This window comes from Pongo abelii, chromosome 9 (assembly GCF_028885655.2).
Source record: "Pongo abelii isolate AG06213 chromosome 9, NHGRI_mPonAbe1-v2.0_pri, whole genome shotgun sequence".
NCBI classification, from domain to species: Eukaryota; Metazoa; Chordata; class Mammalia; order Primates; family Hominidae; genus Pongo; species Pongo abelii.
In genome coordinates this window covers 32,080,634-32,100,837 of record NC_071994.2, presented here as the reverse complement: position 1 = coordinate 32,100,837, position 20,204 = coordinate 32,080,634, and the positions used below count along the sequence as shown (strand labels likewise).

The following is a 20,204-nucleotide window of genomic DNA, read 5'->3' as shown; positions in this document are numbered from 1 at the left end:
AAAGAAATAAAGTTCTACTACTACATTAACACCTAAAATGTTGAGTCTGTTTGTTAGCTAGCCTACCCTGATTAATATGGATGTCCAAGAGATGGCTTAGCAAAATCTGAGGGCATGGGTAAATGGTAGTCCTATCAAGATGATCAGCACATGACAGGTAGGAGGCTTTTACCTGATGATCTTGAGAAGGAGAGGTAATACAGACCCTCAGTACTGGAAAGATTCAGTGTTTGCTCCACTGGCAAGGGATGATTTGCTTTAAACTTCCTAATGTTGGCTGCAAATGGCACCTGCTGGGCAGAGGCTGGGCAGTCTCTGGACACTGATTCCAGTGCTGTTCATGGGGTCCTGCCTGCTCCTATTATTTGACAGCCCTTCTTTTAAGCCCCGTGGATTTCCTCTTTGGTAATGCTCCTCTGATTTTCCTCCTTCCTCTAACTTTAATTTTGAGAGACATTGCCAAACCACTATCCACAAAAGAAAGCACATTTAAAGTGCCGTTATCTGTTTGTGGGGTGGATATGAATGCCTATTTCCCAACTTACTATCCAGGACTGCATGCATGTTATCAAACTTTTAAATTTTTATTTCATTACAAAGTAATTATTGTGGTAAAAACATGACACAAAATTTACCATCTTAAGCGTTTTAAGCATACAGTTCAGTAGTGTTAGGTGTGTTCACATTGTTGTACAACCAATCTCCAGAAGTTTTTCATCTTGCAAAACTTCAACTCTAAGTCCATTAAACAACAATGCCTCATTTCCTCCTCCCCCAGCCCCTGGCAACCACCATTCTACTTTCTGTTCCAATTAATTTGACTACTCTAGATACCTCATATAAACAGAATCATGCAGTATTTGTCTTTTTGGATTGACTTATTTCCTTTAACATAATGTCCTCAAAATCCATCCATGTTGCAGCATGTGTCAGAATTTCCTTCCTTTTTAAGGCTAATATTCCATTATGAGTGTGAGTATATATTCTATTTACAACACAAATTTTGTTTATCCATTCATCCATTGATGGGCACTTCCAACCTCTTGGCTGTTGTGAATAGTGCTGTTATGAACATGGGTATACAAATATCTTTTTGAGATTCTGTTTTTGATCCTTTGGGAGATAAATATACTCAGAAATGGAATTTTTAAATCATGTGGTAGTTCTATTTTTAATTTTTTGAGAACCTCCATACTGTTTTCCATAGTGACTATACCATTTCATATTCCCACCAGCAATGCACAGGGTTCCAATTTCCCCACATCCTCGCCAACACTTATTACTTTCTGCTTTGTTTCGGGGTTTTCTTGACAGCAGACATCCTAATGGTTGTGAGATGGTATCTCATTATGGTTTTAATCATTTTTTCATGTTCACCTAATATGCTTCAAATTTGAATTCACATTTTTTGTTATATATAGAGGTCAGAAGAACCCATCCTAGTGATGAGATGCTTCTGGTTTCCAGTCTTATAAGAACTACTCCAACTTTGCAAACAACAACTAGTGTCTGGAGTGAGTTATCCCTTGGCAGTGGTAGATAAACTCGTCTTCTTCAGATGCAAGGTTTACACAGCACTTTGTACTTTATACACATTATCTCACTTGATCATCACAGCAGCCTTGCAAGGTGCAGAAGGCAGATGAGGAAATTGAGGTTCAGAGATGAGAAAAGAGAGGAAGAAGGAGACCGGCTCTTTAAAATCATAACCACAGAAGCAAATGCCTAGTGATGCACAACAGATATTGCTTTCTGCCTGTCCAACATCTGTTCTCCCCTTTTCCTTTCGTCAGGACCCCAGTTTTGTTAGGGTATCCACCCTATGTATTCATAACTCCCATAATGGTAGTTCTATCTACTTGCTTAGAGATTGGTTTACCAGTGGTCAGTACAGTGTGAAAGGGATTTTAGGAAAGATTTTTTCATTTGAAAAAACTTTAAAAAGAGGTGGAATGGTCTCCCTTCTTCTGGAAGATGTGGTTCCCGGATGGGATGCCAGGAATTGCAGCATCTTTCTTAGGACCACAAGGGGAACCAGTCTTAGGATGGAGCCAGGGGCATATGACAGAACAGAGTAATAGAAAGCACCTGGGTCCAATATCACAGAGTTGTCAATAATAACACACTATTTTTTTCTTACTTCTTGTGGTGTGAAATAATACATTTCTTTCCTGATTGAGCCAATTTGAATTGAGATTTTTTAGGGGGTTTTGGCAGCTGAAATAATCCTATTAAATGGTGGATGAAATTATAAAGTGACAAGAAAGTGGTGTGAAAACATGATTCAAGCACGTAAATGTCACATCCCTGCATCCCCATGTTGGGTAGTAGGTCAACACCATTCCGGAGGTGTTACGAGGAAAGCCAGGAGAGAGAGAAAGAGAGAGTGCATCTAACCATGGCTGTTAGAAACCGCCAAAGGTGTGTCTAACCATGGCTGTTAGAAACCGCCAAAGGTCCAAATGGTGAGAATGAACCTGTTGTCATCATATCTAGCAGGTCAGCATGAGATCAAATATTGGGTCCCAAAAGAAACCTGTTGTACACTGGCCTGATATTCTCATGTTGAGGAACTTCAGCTGCAAACCTCTCTGACCATCCTTTGCTCCCTTCTCCCCACAAAAGGAGGAGGAAATTCTCTTTGTTGATAGTGAGTTTGGAGATAAACTGGACATTTTCCACCTGGCACCTCCCTTTCCCTCTCAGATATGCCACCTGCAGCGAGGGTCCATTCCGGGCTGCTATCCACTCTGTGGCAAGTGAGGAAAGCTAGAAATTTTACGAGGTGTGCTGCAAGTTCATTTCAGGGGACAGGATTAGGGAATCCCTTGAGGCTACATATTTAAGCTGTATTCTTTTCTTCAGCTTTTCCTGGTCATGAAACTCAGATTCCAATCTCCATCTATCTGATTCCTATATAATTCCTTCCATATCTCTTCCTGAGTTCAGAACCAAATATTTTTCTTATTTGGTTCCGAACTCAGGAAGGAATGTGGAAGGCATTATTCATTGGACCCCTAGAGTCTAACTCAAACCAAGAAATTAGAATTGGTAAGTTTTAATAAAACTAAAAATAGAGGTATGAATACTGGTGTGAGGATAAAACCTCACATCCCATCTACTAGTATACTGCTTTTATGTAGTCTGTTGCTCCGATGTAACTATTTTTTCTGCAGGATGTGAGGGATATTTTCATATTCCTGGTGAGAGCTGGGATGTGGTTTCCAAAATTTAAAAAAACTGGGATTCTACAAAGGCCTTTAAAAAGCCTTAAAAGGGATGATATAAGAACTGAGTTCAGAATAGAGTTTCTGAGCTAGGATGGACGGGATGAGTGAGTGGCGTAAGTGGCTCTAAAATCATTTGACCTGTTGGATTATTGCAAATCAGGCTGCGTTTGGCTCTAGGAAACATTCTGGGTTTCAGCCACTGGTGTTGAGCCAGCTGAAGGTAAAATAATAGAAATATAGTGTAAGTAGTAGTATTAGTACCAACTAAAGCATGCTGGATATGTGCTATTTTATTTTATTATCTTATTAAGTCCTCACTATGACCCTGTGAATTAAGTATTGTATTAGCCTTGTTTTACACTTGAGAAAATTGAGGCTTAGAAAGATTAAATAGTTTGTCTAAGTTCACACAGCTAGAAGTGCCAAACCTGAGTTTTAACCTGGCCACTATGACTCCACTCTAGATACTAACTCCATATTGGAATCAAACTGTTTATAACCATTCCCATTTCCGATCAGTTTTCTGAAGGAATAATGCCACAGAAGCAAAAAGCTACATGTGTAAAATTTTCCATTAGAATGTTTTATATCACTGTGATCCAAGGAAGTGACTTGAATGCACACCAGCATGGAACTATATTAATAAATTATGCTACATCTAATCAATAGAATGCTAGACGTAATTTTAAAATAATAATTCCAGAATTTACATTAAAAAATGAGCATTATATTCTACTATAAAGACACATGCACATGTATATTTATTGCAGCACTATTTACAATAGCAAAGACATGGAACCAACCCAAATGCCCATTAATGATAGACTGGATAAAGAAAATGGGGTACATATACACCGTGGAATATTATGAAGCCATAAAAAGGAATGAGATCACGTCCTTCGCAGGGACATGGATGAAGCTGAAAGCCATCATCCTCAGCAAACTAATACAAGAACAGAAAACCAAACACCACATGTTCTCACTCATAAGTGGGAGCTGAACAATGAGAACACCTGGACACAGAGAGGGGAACAACACCCATCGAGGCCTATTGGGGGCTGGGGGGTGAGGGGAGGAGGAGCATCGGGACAAATATCTAAGGCATGTGGGGCTTAAAATTATATGACAGGTTGATAGGTGCAGCAAACCACCATGGCACATGTGTACCTACATAACTAACTTGCACTTTCTCTACATGTATCCCGGAACTTAAAGTAAAATTTAAAAATAAAGTTTTGAATTTGTCCAGTAAATAATAAATAAGTATAAAGCTGAAAAAAAGTGAGCACTATAGAATGTAAGGCTAAAGAAACAAAGCTGAGGAGAAAACGGCATGTATACCCAGATGGCAACAGTATAAAAAAAAGCAGGCCCACCTGTGATCCAACACTGAAAGGAAATATGCACAAATAAAAATAACAACGTTTAATAATAAGTGGGATCTAGGTGAATATTTTTCTTTTTGCTAAAGCTGTTTGCAACATTGCAGAGGGCCTATTTTGTCAAGAAAAGCAGAACATATCCATAGGGGGTACTGCAGGCAGAATCACATGTATGTGTGTACACTGGCTAGTTCATTGGTGGGGAGCAGGGTCACTGGACACACTTGCAGAGAGCTTTGTCCCTGCTGAAATGTGGCTCAGCCTCATCTAACCTGCAGATATTAGCCTGACCTTCAAGAAGGCTGCAGCCAGGTTAGATTCTTCTTCTCTCCTGAGTCTCTTTAAACTTTCAGCAGACACTGAAGTCATAAGTGCAGTTTCCTATAATCAGCCCACAGAAAAGGAAAACTCTGTGTCTGTCTCCAGACAGCTTGTATCCTGAGGTATTCAGGAGCCTGCCCAAGATGCTGGTGACACCACTGAGACGTGAGAGAGAAGCACATGGGGCAGGACAGGGCAGAGGGAAAGACAATACAGCGAAAACTGTTCTAGAGGAAATAAGATGTAAATGAGTAAAGGGCAGGAAGAGAGAAACAAATGCTAAGGGGTTGGATGGTAAGTGACTTTCTCAGAGGGTTAAGATGGAAAAAGGTAGTATGATTGATTAGTCGGTTTCCTCCATCTACAGAGGCCCTCATTGCAATTCAATGAACAGGGCTTTGGCGTGAGACCAGGTTCCATCGGCCTCCTGGCTGTGTGAGTGTGGGCAAATGGCTTAACCTCTCTGATCCTCAGATTCTTTAAGTGGCAATAGCCATTCCTCCAGCCCAGCAGTAAGTGAGATGTTCTGAGAAAGTCCTTCTCCCGGCGCCTCTCTGATGATATAAGCGGCACTTCAATTTTCTCTACTTCTCTCCCCTTGGAGATGGGGCTTTCTGAAACCATCCACGGTATAGGCACAGACCCAGGCTCTGCCCCAGACAGCAAAGCATTTCCTGTGCCCTCCAAGTCCATCCCATGGGACAGCTCCCTGCCATTCTCCCTTCCTCTCCAACTGGGGACCAGAGAAGCCTGCCACTGCTTACCAGAGGGAAGGGAGAGGTGACCTGAGAGCTGCCCCCTGAGCATCTGCTCTGCTCTGCAAGTGAGTTTCCAGATTGCGTGTGATGAGAACGGAAACAAAAACTGCAATTACTTTTGCACCAACCTAATATAAAAGGTCTGAATCAGGCCACTAGGAGCTGACACTCTGTGGGTGGGGGAAGAAAAAGGGACAAACCCAGGCTGAGGAGGTGGCAGGCAGCAGCAAGACGAAGGTGGGGAAGAAAGAGTGTAATTAAACCAAAAAACTCCCCAAAACAGTCATATATGTGACTGGTGGGAGGGGAACCAGGGCAAGAGATAGGAATGAAGGGAAAATAAGGAGAGGATGCAAAATGAGAAAGTGAGGAGGACAGGGAAAAAAAGAAGGGGAGAAAAAGTGGGAGAAAAACAGAAATTAAAAGAAGACAAAAAGGATGGGGAGGTTGAGAAAGGTTAAAAATATCTGGGAAATTGGTAGAATCATCATCATTCCTCTGCATCCTGGAGAAAGGCAGGAGGCACCTGTTGAATGCAATGATTTGGGGAGCAGGCACTGTTCACTGGATGAGGGGCGGCTTCTCCGCTGGGCGAAGCAATGGAAAAGTTGTTGTTGGTTGGTTTGTCTGTGGAGACATGACTCCCCCATGCTGGATGTCCCCTGACCCACAACACTAGGTGAGAATGGAGGAAGTTTTCCATCCATGAACAAGGGCAAGCAATGACTTGGACAGTACCAGCAACCACCATTGGTATAGCTCCATCTGGACTGGGACAGAGGACATTGGTTACTTCTGAGAAAGTCAGACTTAGGCATAACTGGGGCTAAAGCCAGCTGGGTGTTTCTGGGTTTTCCCTTGTTTTTTTCTGAGTGCTCAGGGCCTCACCCACATCTACGACCCTGGGTCAAACATCCTGGGGAGGAAAGATCATCTAAACTCATCGACCCAAAGGCAAAGGGTCTGATCAGACTTTAAACGCTCAGATGGTAGACTTTGGGGCATCAGCTGGCTGGCAGATGAGGGGCCAGAAGGACCTTCTCTGAAGGACACCATAGGGTGCCTTGCCTCCTGCTTTCTCATCTTTGTCAGCGTCATTCAGAGTCCCCTGTTGGGACCACTCACTATGCTTGTGCTGTGGGCTGGATGTAAGATTGGGCCAGATCCCCAGCCCCCATTCCCACAGGACTAGTGTGAACATGAGAGGCTTCCTTTTCACTTCTAATGCAGACAGATCGAGTCCACCTAGCTTGTGTTGAAAACTGTCCTCAGGAGAAGGGTGTTTCCATAGAGGTGATCTCAGAGCCACTCAATGTGTGTTTGTGTGTGTGTGTGTGTGTGTGTGTGTGTATGATGTTTACTGAATCTTAATGTTTTTAGAATAATATTGCTCGATTCAAAAGTAATATACGTGTTTTTATAATACATGTACAAAACCACTAGTAGAAAGAGTTTAAAATTTCCAATAATGTAATAATAGTATTGTGGTTAGATAAGGGTTTAAAAGCCCTTATCTTTTAGAGATACATACTGAATATTTACAGATAAGTGTATATGATGTTTGGAATTTGTTTCAAAATAATCCAGCAGTTGGGGAGGAGGTAGGAGGTACAGGCAGATAACATGGGCTATGAGTGGATAATTGTAGAAGCTGGGTAATGGCTGTGTGGAAATTCATTATAATTTTCTCTTTACCTGTATGTATTTATGATTGAAATTTTCCATAATTAAAGGTTGTTTTTGGCTGGATGCAGTTGCTCATGCCTGTAATCCCAGCACTTCGGGATGCCGAGGTGGGCGGATCTCCTGAGGTTGGGAGTTTGAGACCAGCCTGACCAAAATGGAGAAACCCCATTTCTACTAAAAATACAAAAAATTAGCCAGGCATGGTGTTGCATGTCTGTAATCTCAGCTACTCGGGAGGCTGAGGCAGGAAAATCACTTGAACCCAGGAGGTGGAGGTTGTGGTGAGCCGAGATCACGCCATTGCACTCCAGCCTGGGCAACAAGAGCGAAACTCCAACTCAAAAAGAAAAAAAAAAGAGGTGTTTTTTTTTCTTTTTTTTTTTTTTAATAATTTTACTTTCCTTTTGTGCCATATGTATCTTTCCATTAAACTTTCACTTATTTGAGAACAAAATCACCAATGGTCCCACCTCACGTCAGTCCTTTTCCTATTCACAGATAAACATAGAGATGTTGAAAACAAGACCTTATTGATTTGGTCAGTTTTAATGTTTTGCACAGTCTATTTCAGAGTACAATGAACAGGAGCTCTTCGAAGGTGGAGGCATGCTCAGTGAGTGAGGCTCACCCAGGTGTCTCTGTTTTTATCATTGTTTGTGGTGTGACAGGTGCAGTGGACCTAGGAAATAAGTGAAGAAATGAGTACAGACCAAGTCATCAACATGCACAACCCCCCATTAGAAGACGAAACAGTGGAAAAGACTCAGAGGAGGAGCAAGGGATGGAGAGAGAAGTGTAGCAAAGACAACAGCTTCCTGAACTCCACGTTCTTCTCTTTCCTCTGGACTCACAACCGGACCACATAACCTTTCCAGCTTTCCTTGCAGTTAGGTGAGGCAATGCGACTGGGTTCTGGCCAATGGAATATGGGTGGAAGTGAGGGTCCCACTATCAGGTCTAGCCCATAAAAACCTCACAAACAATTCTCCTCCATACTCTTTTTCCTTCCACCAACTGAATGGAAATGACCTCAGTGAACTCGGAAGTCATGTATTGAAAATTGCAGAGTTTGGCCAGGCACCGTGGCTCATGCCTGTAATTGCAGCACTTTGGGAGGCCGAGGCAGGTGGATCACGAGGTCAGGAGATCAAGACCATCCTGGCGAACACGGTGAAACCCCGTCTCTACTAAAAACACAAAAAATTAGCCCGGCGTAGTGGCGGGCACCTGTAGTCCCAGCTACTCGGGAGGCTGAGGCAGGAGAATGGCATGAACCTGGGAGGCTGAGGCAGGAGAATGGCATGAGCCCGGGAGGCAGAGCTTGCAGTGAGCCGAGATTGCACCACTGCACTCCAGCCTGGGCGACAGAGCCAGACTCAGACTCCGTCTCAAAAAAAAAAAAAAAAGAAGAAAATTGGAGAGTCTATCAGCCTGAATCGTTTATCCCTCTTCACCATCCTATCTAACCAGAAACCCTTACAAGCATTAGGTAACCACAGGATAAATGTGTATGTGTTTAAGCCATTTTACCTCGTAGCTGAAATTGGACCAAAAACACAGAAAGATAAATTCATCTGAAAGGCAGAATGAAAGATAGGCTTTTTCCCTGCTGCAGCAATTGTGTTACGAGACAGAGGTAGCACAAGATCAGTGAGCAACTGCATGGAAGACAGTTGTTTTAGAGAGTTTCCTGAACCCACAGCCAACTTAGCATGGCAAGAAGTCACCTGGGTGATTGTGTGAAACCAATGAGACTTTGCTTATGTTGTTACCGCAGCACAACTCAGAGTACTTTGACAAATACAATTTAATCTTCCATCATGATCATAGATGTCAAATATTAATCATCAGTGTTACCACTGCCTCATGCTACAGACATGATGTATGTTATTAATCCATCAATGGACTTTTATCCATTGAACTGTAAAGCCTCAGAATCTTTCTCATCACAGTGAACTACGCAGTCATTATTAATTGATTGGAGGTGAAAATTAGGGGAAACCCACTAAAGTCATTCCATTCCACTCGGCATAAAATCCAAACTTCTTACTGGGGCCTGTAAGGGTGCACGAGAGCTGGCCTTACCTTCCTCTTCAATCTCATTTCCTACTACTTGCTTTCTCATTCACTCTGCGCCATCCACATTAACCTTTTTGGTTCCTCAAACACACTAAGAATACTCCAATCTCAAAGCCTTTACATTTGCTATGCACTTTTTTTTTTTCGTGTAAATTTGCCTGAAATGTTACCTCTTCACCCAGACCTTCCTAGTCTACCTTATTAAAATTGCCTGCACCCTCCACCCACTTCCTCAATGATAATAAAATACCAGTCTGTCTTTTTGTGCTGTTGCATTCTTGGAATTTAGAGTAGTGCCTGGAATATAGAGGTGCATACAAAATAGTTCTTAAACTAATGAAGGCAACTGATCTGCCAACTCTGATCTAGATCATAGTCTCTGAAGAGAGAGGGCAGGTCCTACTCATCTGTGGCTTGTCCTCTGTGGTGAATCCATGTAGTGTATACAGAAGGTGTCCATTAAATTCCCATTGGATGATTAAAAGACTTTTATTTTCCATTGCTTCATCATGGAGTCACATCTGTGTCTTTTTGCCTTCTTTCACCTTCATATACTCTCTCAAGACGTCTTTTCCTTTCTCTCTCCCTAGCCCACCCTCCCCACATCCTCTCCCATTAAAGTTCAGTTCAACAAGTCTCTTTCTCACCCATGCCATGCCTTCTACAGCAGCATTCTTCTGTGGCTGGGAAACAGTAGCCAGCAATAAAATGTGTTTTGGCCTGGCCTCACATCCATGTTCTGTACCTATTCCTTTTCTACAGGATTTGATGATAAGCCCAGTCAGGACTTGGCAGGAGCCTTATGCCTGTACATTAGAGCCCAGAATTTCTACCCTTTGGGTGTTTTAAAGAGAAGCAGCTGTTACCATCTGCCAGATGAAAGGCTTTGCCCTTTGAAAATAGACTGTGAGGCATGTTCAGGCAGACAGGAGCTCTCTGGAGAAGATCTGGGAGGATGGGACTCAGAAGACCTGCCACTCATTTGGATTGCCATGCAACTGTAGGCAAAGTATCAGAGATGTCTAGTTTCTATCACAATGAAGGAGAGAGAACTGTATTCTTTGGGTAGAATGGGATGATGTGGGGAGGGACTATAGGTGAGGCCAACTGGTGAAAAGAGCACAGACCTCAGAATCAGAAGACCTGAGATTTAGGGTCAAAGTCCTGAATTCAAGACCCAACGGTAGGGGCATCCACAATCCACTTGAACTGCTGTTTACTCTTTTGTAAAATGGTGTGATGCTCTCCTATATTCATCAAGTCTTTTTGGTTGCAATGGAAACCAGCTTATGCTAATGTAAAGAGAATAAAAGGAATTTATTGGAAGGATCTGACTGCATTCTTGCCATTGGCTTCTGTAAGGCACAAGTGTGTCAAGAATGGACTAGAACAAGAAACCCGAAAAGTGTTAGAACTCTAGAAGTATTTCCTGCGTTTCTGTGAGCTTCTGCTTTATTCTTATTTCCCCTGCTTCTCTGTCCTCATGGAGGTGTATTGCTGCCCCACAGCTTCCAAGTTTGTGTCTTAAACCTTCAGCCATGCTCTAATCCCAAATGTCAGGAACAAAGACTCTGATTGATCGGGATTGCTTTAGGTGTCTACTACGGGGTCGAATCACTCCTGGGCATGGGAAGTAGGGGTCACATAGTACAACTGTGGCTGCCAGAAGCTGCTTTTCACAATCTGGATGAAATATTCAGAGAAGGAACTATAACTTGTGGGTTGGGCCACAAATCCAAAAAGGGTCTTGTGAGTATTATCGTCACTGAATAAACTCTCAGGTGCTGTAAAGAGAAAACGGTGTTATTTCTAGTCAGAATATACAACCATCTCACAATGATACTATAAGGAATCAAGGCATAGTCCTGTGCAAATCTAAAATTGTCCATCGAATAGCCAAGGTCCGAGTCTACACATTTAAAGTTGTCTTATTCTAGGATTCTAATTTTTCAGAGGGCTGTGAGAGTCAACATTCTCCATCTTCTACCTTAGCAATACTCTTTTCACCTCCCCCACTCCAATAAAAGCTTCCAAAGGAAATCTTCCTTCTTAAAAGAAACTGATTTCCATGATTCAGAATAAAATTTAGTAAAGACTAATGAATTAGGACTCCATTAATTTAGCATTTTTGCTACATCAAGAATCAGAAAGGGATTAAACTTTTCTATCCCCATATCTCTTAAAGCCAGGAAAGATTTGCTAAGTGAAATAAAAATGTGACTTTAGACAAGTTTTGTAACCTTTCTAAGACTTTGTTTCCTTATCTGTAAAATAGAAATTAACTTTTCATAGGATTGTTGTGACAATTAAAAGACATTAGGCTTGACATGTAGAAAGTACTGGCTATTAGCTATGATGTTGAAGATAATGTTGGTTGTAGTGATGGTAGTAATAACTCTAGTGGTGATGGTGGATAATGGTAGTGGTGGTGGTGATGATGGTGGCGATGATAGTGGCAGTGGTGATGGTGGAGGTTGTGTTAGTCTTCAAGGTAGTCATGGTGGTTGTGGTAGTGGTGATGATGGCAATAGTGGCAGTGAAGGAGTGGTGATGATTAATTATGACAGAATCAAGAATGTATAAATTGTTCTCAGCACATAGTAGTCACATAGTGAATGAGTGCAGAGAACAAGCAATTTTTAGATAATTACAAGGCTCTTAGTTACCATTTACATACCAACCATGGATATGTCCAAAACAAATCATGCTTAAATGTTCACCAAAACAGATTCCTAAAGCCTTCCAATAGATGTTTAACCACTTTGTATGAAGTGGAGAGAAGAGGAATAAATATGAATTTTAGTTACTACATGAACATAAAATACATATAATTAAAAATAATTACATTCCCTTAAATAATAGTGCATAAAATATAGACTGTTCCACTCATCTTCCTTCCAGTTAGCTTGCTACATAAAGCCACATACCATTAATTCAAATTTCATCCTCAAAAATTCACATTTCTAAATTTATTATCATCCAAGTCTAGGATTGTCCTATCTGCATACTATTTTAACCTCCAAAAGTCTGTGTAAAACCCATTTTGTGGCTAACATGGATCTATCTAAAAAATCCAGATGCATCTGTCCCCTTGGCAGTTCCAGGGTGCAGCAGCCACACCAATTTCTTTATTTGCCATAATTTGAAAGCCTTATTAATCCTAAAGGCTCAGCTCTATAATCACACTTGGTTAGCTTGAGACTAATCCTTAGAGGTCATTTATTTTTCATGAAGATTGCTTCCCAGTTACTGGTTTATTTAGACTTTACTAATAATGATTTCACAAGAGCTTTTTTCACCACTGCTCATTTATATGTGTAGAATTCACACTGTGAATATGAACTAAGGATGAATCTTTTTAAGAGTTAAGGTTTAACTGCAATGTCACTTTTTCTTTACTGTGCCAGATCATTCCTTTTCTGGGAAGCAGTCTCGTGAAATAATTAAATATTGTCCCTTTAAAAGAGTCTGTGACCTGCTGCATTTGTAATCCTTGAATTCCATGATTCAGCCCAAGATCTCCCAGCTTTGCATTTCACACTCCTGCTCACATTTGGTTTAGATTTGGCTTTTCTTTGCTCGAGAGGAACAGGATTTATTACTACCAGTCAGAAGCCATCAGGCCCCAATATTTCAGCAAAGAATCCTAGTCTGCCAGAGTGAGTAATGCTCTGGCTGCACTCAAGTCTCCCTGAACCAGTCACCCCAAATAGGATGTCACTGCTTGCATTTATTTAGAAACTGTCAAGTTGTCTATGTGTTTCCACCCACCAGTTCATGTGATTCCTGAAACACCCCTATGCGCTTTGATGGGAGGGAAAAAAATAACAGTCCTTCATACATTTATGTAATGCTTATTCATGGAGCACAGTGTATATGTTAGGGACTGAGAGCTGAATATGTGCTGGTGCCCCAGAAGGACATGTCCCTGTTCTCAGGTAGCTTAGAGGTCATTGAGTCCCACCATGAGGCAGGCACACCAGGAAATGGTCTTGATGTCTTCTTTCACTGACTACTCATAATAAACTATGGGAAAGGTCTGATTACCCTTGTTTTGTGGCTGGGATTACTGAAACTCCCAGAGGTTAAGTCGTCCTCTGATAAGGGGGAAAGCCAATGCTCAGACCTGGGCTTTCTCGCTCCAAGGCTGCTGATTGAATTCTGGATTCTTTCCAAATAGTGTGATCTCATGTCAACTCAAATCAATTCAAGTTTCCTTTCCAGTTTCTCACATCCCATGGTTTGGCTTAGAAAGAAAGGTGGTGCAATACACAATAGAGATCAAGCATCTAAGAGTTTGGGAAGGGTTTGTGTGACCAGTGGTGTGGGCAGAGTGTGTTTGGAATGGAAAGTGGATGAGAGGGGAGCTCAAAGAGGTGATCCAGGAATTCCCAAAGGTGGACCTTGACTCAGTAAGTCACCAGGTCTGTTATTTGAAATGAGTCATTTGTGGTATGGGGGCAAATGACCTCAGTCCCTCACCAAACTATCGGGAAGCAGGCAAACAAAATAATCCCCGCTTCTGGGGAGAATAATCCTAACTACAGCCCCTAGAATTTGCATGCCCTTCTACAGTTTGCAAAGCACTTTCATACCTGTATTTTCCCTGGTGGAATTGTTTACTGCACTAATGGAGAAGGGACTAGGACTTGATATGGCCTAGTTTGTTGGTTTTTTATATATTTTTTAAGAATAATCATCTGTCAAAATGTAATTTCATGCAATAGTCTGGTATATAAAACTGATGCAGGTGGAACTTCTGTGGTTGGGATGGGGCCTGGGGAGGGAGAGGCACAGCTTACTCTTCAGCTTTTACTCTGACCACTAGGTCTGCTTCTGAGGGGTCTCTAAGGAACCTCCAGGTTCCATGAAACACAGTAAGACAGTCATTGTTCCTAGTGACTCCCCACGTCACTTCACTTTCCTGCTCCAAGAAAAGGAAGCTGAAATCCCTGGAGGTTGCATGAGATGAACAAAGCTGCTCCTTGTCCTGTATTCTTGTGCATGGAACCTACCAGGGCTGGTTTCCTCACATGAGTAGGGACTGAAGCCTTATCTGGGAGCCAGTTTGCCCCCAGTTGTTTCAAGAAATAAAGTGTCCTCTTGGTCACAGACAGCAGCAGTAACAACTTTTTCCTGTGGACTGGCAGCATTTTCCAAGCACCTGCTCTTCAGGTGGGAGTTCTGGGGCACTGTCTTCATTCCAGACGGGCAGCCCTTTGAGTCATGGCATGCCAGCTTCTGAGTGGCTGAGGACTAGATCCAGACAAGGATTTTTCAGTCCCAAACACTCTTCCTGAAAACGCAAGAGGAGTAGTTGTTAGTCAAACAGGATCTCCACAACTGAAAAATTTATACTGGACTAGACAATGGTAGTGGTTGCACAATATTGTTAAAGTACTACACGCCACTGATATAAACACTTTTAAATGGGTGAAATGGTAAATTTTATGTTATGCATATTTTAACATAACAATGATAATAATTTTAACTAAATACATTGCCTCCTTATTTCCTACAGGGTCAAGTTCAAACTCCCTGGCATAGCTTACACCTTGTAGTCCCCATACCTGTAACCTCAGGTCTGCTATCTTCCCCCAACCCCTTCATCTGATCTATGTTCAGATCAGCTCACATTGCTCTCCATTCTCTGGACAAGCCATGTTCTTTCACTTTTCTATGCTCAAACACAATTTTGCTTTTAGTAATGATAGCAAACACTTATTTAAAGTGCTTACTGCATGCATATACAGACATAAATCTAGTGCTTAATTCATGCAGAGCTTTTGAGTCATTTAATCCTCACCAATTCTATGAAGTAATAGAATTGTAATAGTAATGATAGATACTATTATTAAGCCCATTTTATACTTGAGCAAATTGAGCTAATTGCCTTAGTCAAGGTCACACAACTAAGAAGCAGCCAAAATAGGGTTTGGATCTAGGTGTTCTGGCTCCTGAATCCATGCTGTTCGTCACTACACAGTACTGCCTGTGGATGACTTGTCCCTGTAGTTTCATCTGAAGAATTCCTCCTCCTCCTCCTTTGAGGCCTGCCTCAAATATCACATCCCCTGTGAAGACTGCCTGGTGTTCTCCAGGAGAGAGTGTGACTCCCTTCTCTAGGAATGGTAGCACCCTGAACACACACATTTTGCAGCATATTTCACCTTGCATGGTAATGGCCTGCTTGTGAGTTTGATTCCCTACCAGAGGGTGAGGGCCCTGAAGATAGCGCCAGGTCTTATTTACCTTGATACCCCACAACACTCATTACATGTTTGATGAATGAATGCATAGGTGGATAGTTGGGTGCATTTCTCTCAACTTTTCAATTTCTTGAAATAAATAACAAAATCTTACCTGCCCTCAGAAGTTCTGGCATGGTTCCTTCAGTCTTGCAACAGCCACTGATAATCACTTTCATTTTCTGTGTAACTCACCAGGCAAGAAGTCCATGCAGATTTACTTTTAGTAGTTCACATGAAAAATAAATACTGCATTTGATTTCCAAACATTAAACCATAGTATATTATAGATAGATATAGAGTTATCATTCAAAGTATGATATTTCAATCTCAAAAGGCTTCCCCTGAAGAACATTACAATCTCTTCCTCTCTTTAAGATCTGCTGGGTAGAAAAGATGGGAGAAAATGAATTAATGTTTACACAGAAAGGAGGATAATGGGGGCAAAAAATAATAGATGAATGTATGGGTGGATGAGAGAATGGATAACATGATAGGTGGATATGTTGATCATGGACAGATGGGAAACGAGTGGATATATCAATAAACAGATATGTGGGTGGATGGGTGGAGAAGAGGATGGTGGATGGTTGTGGTTTTATGAAGAGATGTGAAAAAGGAAGTGTGGAATGATGGATGAGAAGTTGTATGGGAAGATGAATAGAAGAATAGGTGGTTGGATGTATGAATAAATTAAAAGGTGTATGGTTGGATGAATGAATGAGTGGGATGATAGATGGACCTAAGTGGTTAGTGGATGGACAGGAGGATGGATGGATGTGAGAGCCCCAGAAGGACATAAGGAAAGATGGGTGGATAGATGGATGGGCGGAAGGATATTTAGGAGGATGAATGAGCATGTGTGTGGAGAGAGGTGCCCACCCCCACTGGCTTGAACACATGGGTTAGCTGATCCACATGCCAGCCCTATGACCGGCCATCAGTAGCTTTCCCTGAACTGTTCTGCCAAGAAGCAAAAACTCATTCAAGCCATGTGGACTTGTTTTTGAGGGGGAAAAGAATGAGCCCTCCCTCTTTGCACTTGGAATATTCACCAACTCCCCACCCCTCACTCCCTACTGTGGGCACGGAGGCACTGCGCCACCCAGGGCAAGACCTCGCCCTGTCTCCAGCTCCTGTCCCACGATATCCAACTACCTGTGAAACCCAGAGATCTTTCTCCAGCCGGATTCAAAGAGAAATTTAGCAGGAAAGGAGAGGCCAAAGGCTGAACCCAATGATGCAAGGTTTTATGGTTCAGTCATCCTCTGTCCTGACGCCGCGGGGCCAGCGGGAGAAAGCCCGTGCGTCTCGGGGCGCAGGGGCAGTGGGGCTGGGAGGCACAAGCACCCCCGCGACACTCCAGGTTCCCCGACCCACGTCCCTCGCAGCCCCGATTATTTACAACCTCAGCAGACCACGGGGTGGGGGCAGAGGGGCCCGCCCAGGAGGGCTGCTACTTCTTTAAACCTCTGCCGGCTGCTTAGTCACAGCCCCCCTCGCTTGGGTGTGTCCTTCGCTCGCTCCCTCCCTCCGTCTTAGGTCATTGTTTCAACCTCAATAAAAACTGCAGCCAACTTCCGAGGCAGCCTCATTGCCCAGCGGACCCCAGCCTCTGCCAGGTTCGGTCCGCCATCCTCGTCCCGTCCTCCGCCGGCCTCTGCCCGGCGCCCAGTGATCCTCCATCTCTTTTCCCTGGCGCCCTCGGTTCGCTCCGGACACCATGGACAAGTTTTGGTGGCACGCAGCCTGGGGACTCTGCCTCGTGCCGCTGAGCCTGGCGCAGATCGGTGAGTGCCCGCCGCAGCCTGGGCAGCAAGATGGGTGCGGGGTGCTCAGTGCGGACCCGGCGGCAGCCCCTCCGGCTGAGTCGGCCCTGGGGGACTGGGGTCAAGTGAGCTGTCTGCGAAGTGCATTGGGCTCCGGAAAGCAGGGCAGGGTTTTGCGCTAAACCGTTGGAGAATTTGTCTGTGGAAGCACCGTTTGGTTGAAAGAAAAAGAGAAAGAGAAGAAAGTTTGTTGGGCAGGCTGCCGGCGCGCAGTTTTGGGTGAGGTCGCTAGAGCTGGAGCACAGGGCAGAAAGTAACCGTTCTCCTGCATGCGCACAGTCGGTGTCTGGACTAACAGGCTCCTGTGCCCAAGGGCTGGCCAAGCCCTACCGGGCTGTGTCTAGGCAGGGCAGAGTTGGGCGGGGCAGAGACTGGGACTGGAACAGGGCGAGTGGCTGTTATCAAGGTGGTCACGGAAGGGAACACAATTCCAAGTGTGAGACTAGCTGGCAATGGGTTTTCCAGAAAGGGGTCCTGGGTTCTCCCAGCTCCCCACTGAGCCTTGTTCCAAAGCTTACAGTCCGCAGTGTCACTGCCACCTTAGGGCTGTGGAAGCTTGAACCAGCTCTGCGGTGAGGTCTTGGGTCTCCATGAGATTCCAGCCTGGGGCAGGGAGCATGAATATGAGAGGCAACCACTGGACCAGCTGCTTGGTTCTTGCCACCTCCTGCTTCTGCCAATCAGTGTGGGGAAATCTCAACCGTAAGGTGGCTCATATTCCCTGCCTGGCAGCCTCAGAGCAGAGAGAAGAGCCTTGATACCAGAGCAACATCAGGGACCCTGGAGCTAGGGCTCCAATATCTCATCCAAACAGGGTCAGTGCCTTGTGGTGGCTATGGAGGGGAGGGGCTGCGTGTAAGGTATATTCTAGCACGGCTCAACTCCAAGCATTCTCTTTCTTTGTCTATGTATGTACAGATAATTACATGGCCAATTTGCTTATCGCTGGCCAAAATTAATTTTTCTTTTAAGAAGTGCCAGCTGGGTCATTAAGATAGCTCAGCCTGCATGCAGTAAATTCTACTCAGCAAATATTTATTAACCCAGTTCCACGGGGGTACTGAGAAAGTGAAACACACAGTCCCACGCGGGTACTTTAGATTGAGTACCCAGTATAAAGTATCTTGAATTACTTTCTGCTTTCTCTGTCTTCCCACTTTCTGTAGTAGGAAGGAAGTGACCCTAAGTAGAGGCTAGGCAGAATGAGTTCTCTGTGCATATGCATCTCCCTTTCTGTGTGAGTGAGAGGTCATTGCTAGGTGGGGATTTGGGGACCTAGGATTTGTACTACTGAGGCTGAAATAATAATAATAATGATAGCAATAACACAGCCTGTCACGGTGGCCCACGCCTGTAATCCTGGGACTTTGGGACACTGAGGCAGCAAATTACCCAAGGTCAGGAATTTGAGACCAGCCTTGGCCAACGTGGTGAAACCCCATCTTTACAAAAAATACAAAAATTAGCAGGGTGTGGTGGTGCACACCTGTAGTCCCAGATGCTTGGGACGCTGAGGCAGGAGAATTGCTTGAACCCAGGAGGCAAAGGTTGCAGTGAGCCAAGATTATGCCATTGCACTCCAGCCTGGGTGACAAAGAGTGACTCTGTTAAAAAAAAAAAAAAATCAATACAGCACTAGCTACCATTTACTGTATATTTTCACTGTGCCAGGCATTATGTTAAATCCTTTCCATGTGTTATTTCATTCTACTCTCACAATGGCCTAGTAAGAAGTTTCCTGTTACCAGGCCTGTTTGACAGGAGGAAAACTGATGCCTAGAGAGGATAAGTGACTTGCTGGCATTCACATAGCCAGGAGCAGTGCTGGATGGAAACCCAGCTCCACTGAGCTCCAAAGCCTAGGCTTAGAATATGTTACACTGTATGCAACGTACAAATTTGGAAAGGATTTCAGGGAGGGAAGGATTTTGGTGGACTCTAGGCCTTAGGGAAAGTTCCAAAAGGGACTGGAGCTCAAATAAGCCCTTGAAAAGTGGAAACATTCAGGATGGGAGAGAAGAGTCAAGCTGGAGATCAGGGAGAGCCCTGGGCCTGGCCTCAGAGAAGACGGCCCTGGTGGTTTCCCTATAGTCTCTAGGGAAGTTTATTTGTATGTTACCTACCAGTGCCATCTTCTGCTTTGTCTTTGGGCATTCTGACTCCTGACTCCTTCCAACCTGTCTCCCTGATTCCTTCTAAAGGGCCCCACCTCCAAATATTTGGCACTGTCCTAACCCTTGAGGTTCTCCCAGAGACCCGCAGGCTCCCTCCTGCCCCGAGTTTCCACGGCCCCTTTGCGCAGCATCATTTAGAGGAAGTACAATGAAGTGCCAGTAGCAATAACTGCCCCGGCCCTCGCTTTCATGTGCTTGTAAAGTTGTTTGTCAGGAACTGAGACTTGGAAAGGAGACATGACTTTGTCAGAGGGCTTGGGGCTGGGCATGGGGTGGGTGGCGGCGGAGAGAAGGAGGAAGGGGTAAGGAAAGGAGCTCTTGTTGCCCCATTCTGGGAGGTGGTGGACTCTGGACAACCATGAGGAAACTTTGGAAAGGAGCAAGTCTTTGAGGAGGAGGAGTGGGTCCAGTCTTTGTATGGGAAAATAGAAAGTGGAGAAATAGCCAAATGTAGTTAAGTGACATTGGACCCAGAAACTCTGACTTGGGGAGCAGAT

General features: G+C 43.7%; 1 protein-coding gene and 1 long non-coding RNA gene across 32 annotated transcripts in view; one reads left to right on the top strand and one right to left on the bottom strand.

Moving 5' to 3' along the window:
- Window positions 1-11,524: 11,524 nt before the first annotated feature.
- Window positions 11,525-17,127, bottom strand: LOC100939915 (uncharacterized). Of its 2 annotated transcripts, none has more exons than XR_002916776.3 (3): window positions 16,863-17,127; window positions 15,820-16,087; window positions 11,525-14,752 (listed from the first exon to the last, which is right to left on the bottom strand). It is a non-coding gene; the product is annotated as an uncharacterized LOC100939915 (long non-coding RNA). The 2 variants fall into 2 exon arrangements; XR_010141861.1 differs by having other exon boundaries at window positions 12,458-14,752; window positions 15,820-16,084.
- The window catches only part of CD44 (CD44 molecule (IN blood group)), a 92,789-nt gene continuing 89,257 nt past the window's right edge, over window positions 16,673-20,204 (top strand). For 24 of the 30 annotated variants that reach the window (XM_024254505.3, XM_024254503.3, XM_063727907.1 and 21 more), the window contains exon 1: window positions 17,250-17,494. In XM_024254505.3, coding sequence (XP_024110273.2) covers window positions 17,428-17,494 — 67 coding nt within the window. In that variant the 5' untranslated portion in view covers window positions 17,250-17,427. 30 annotated transcript variants of the gene reach the window in all.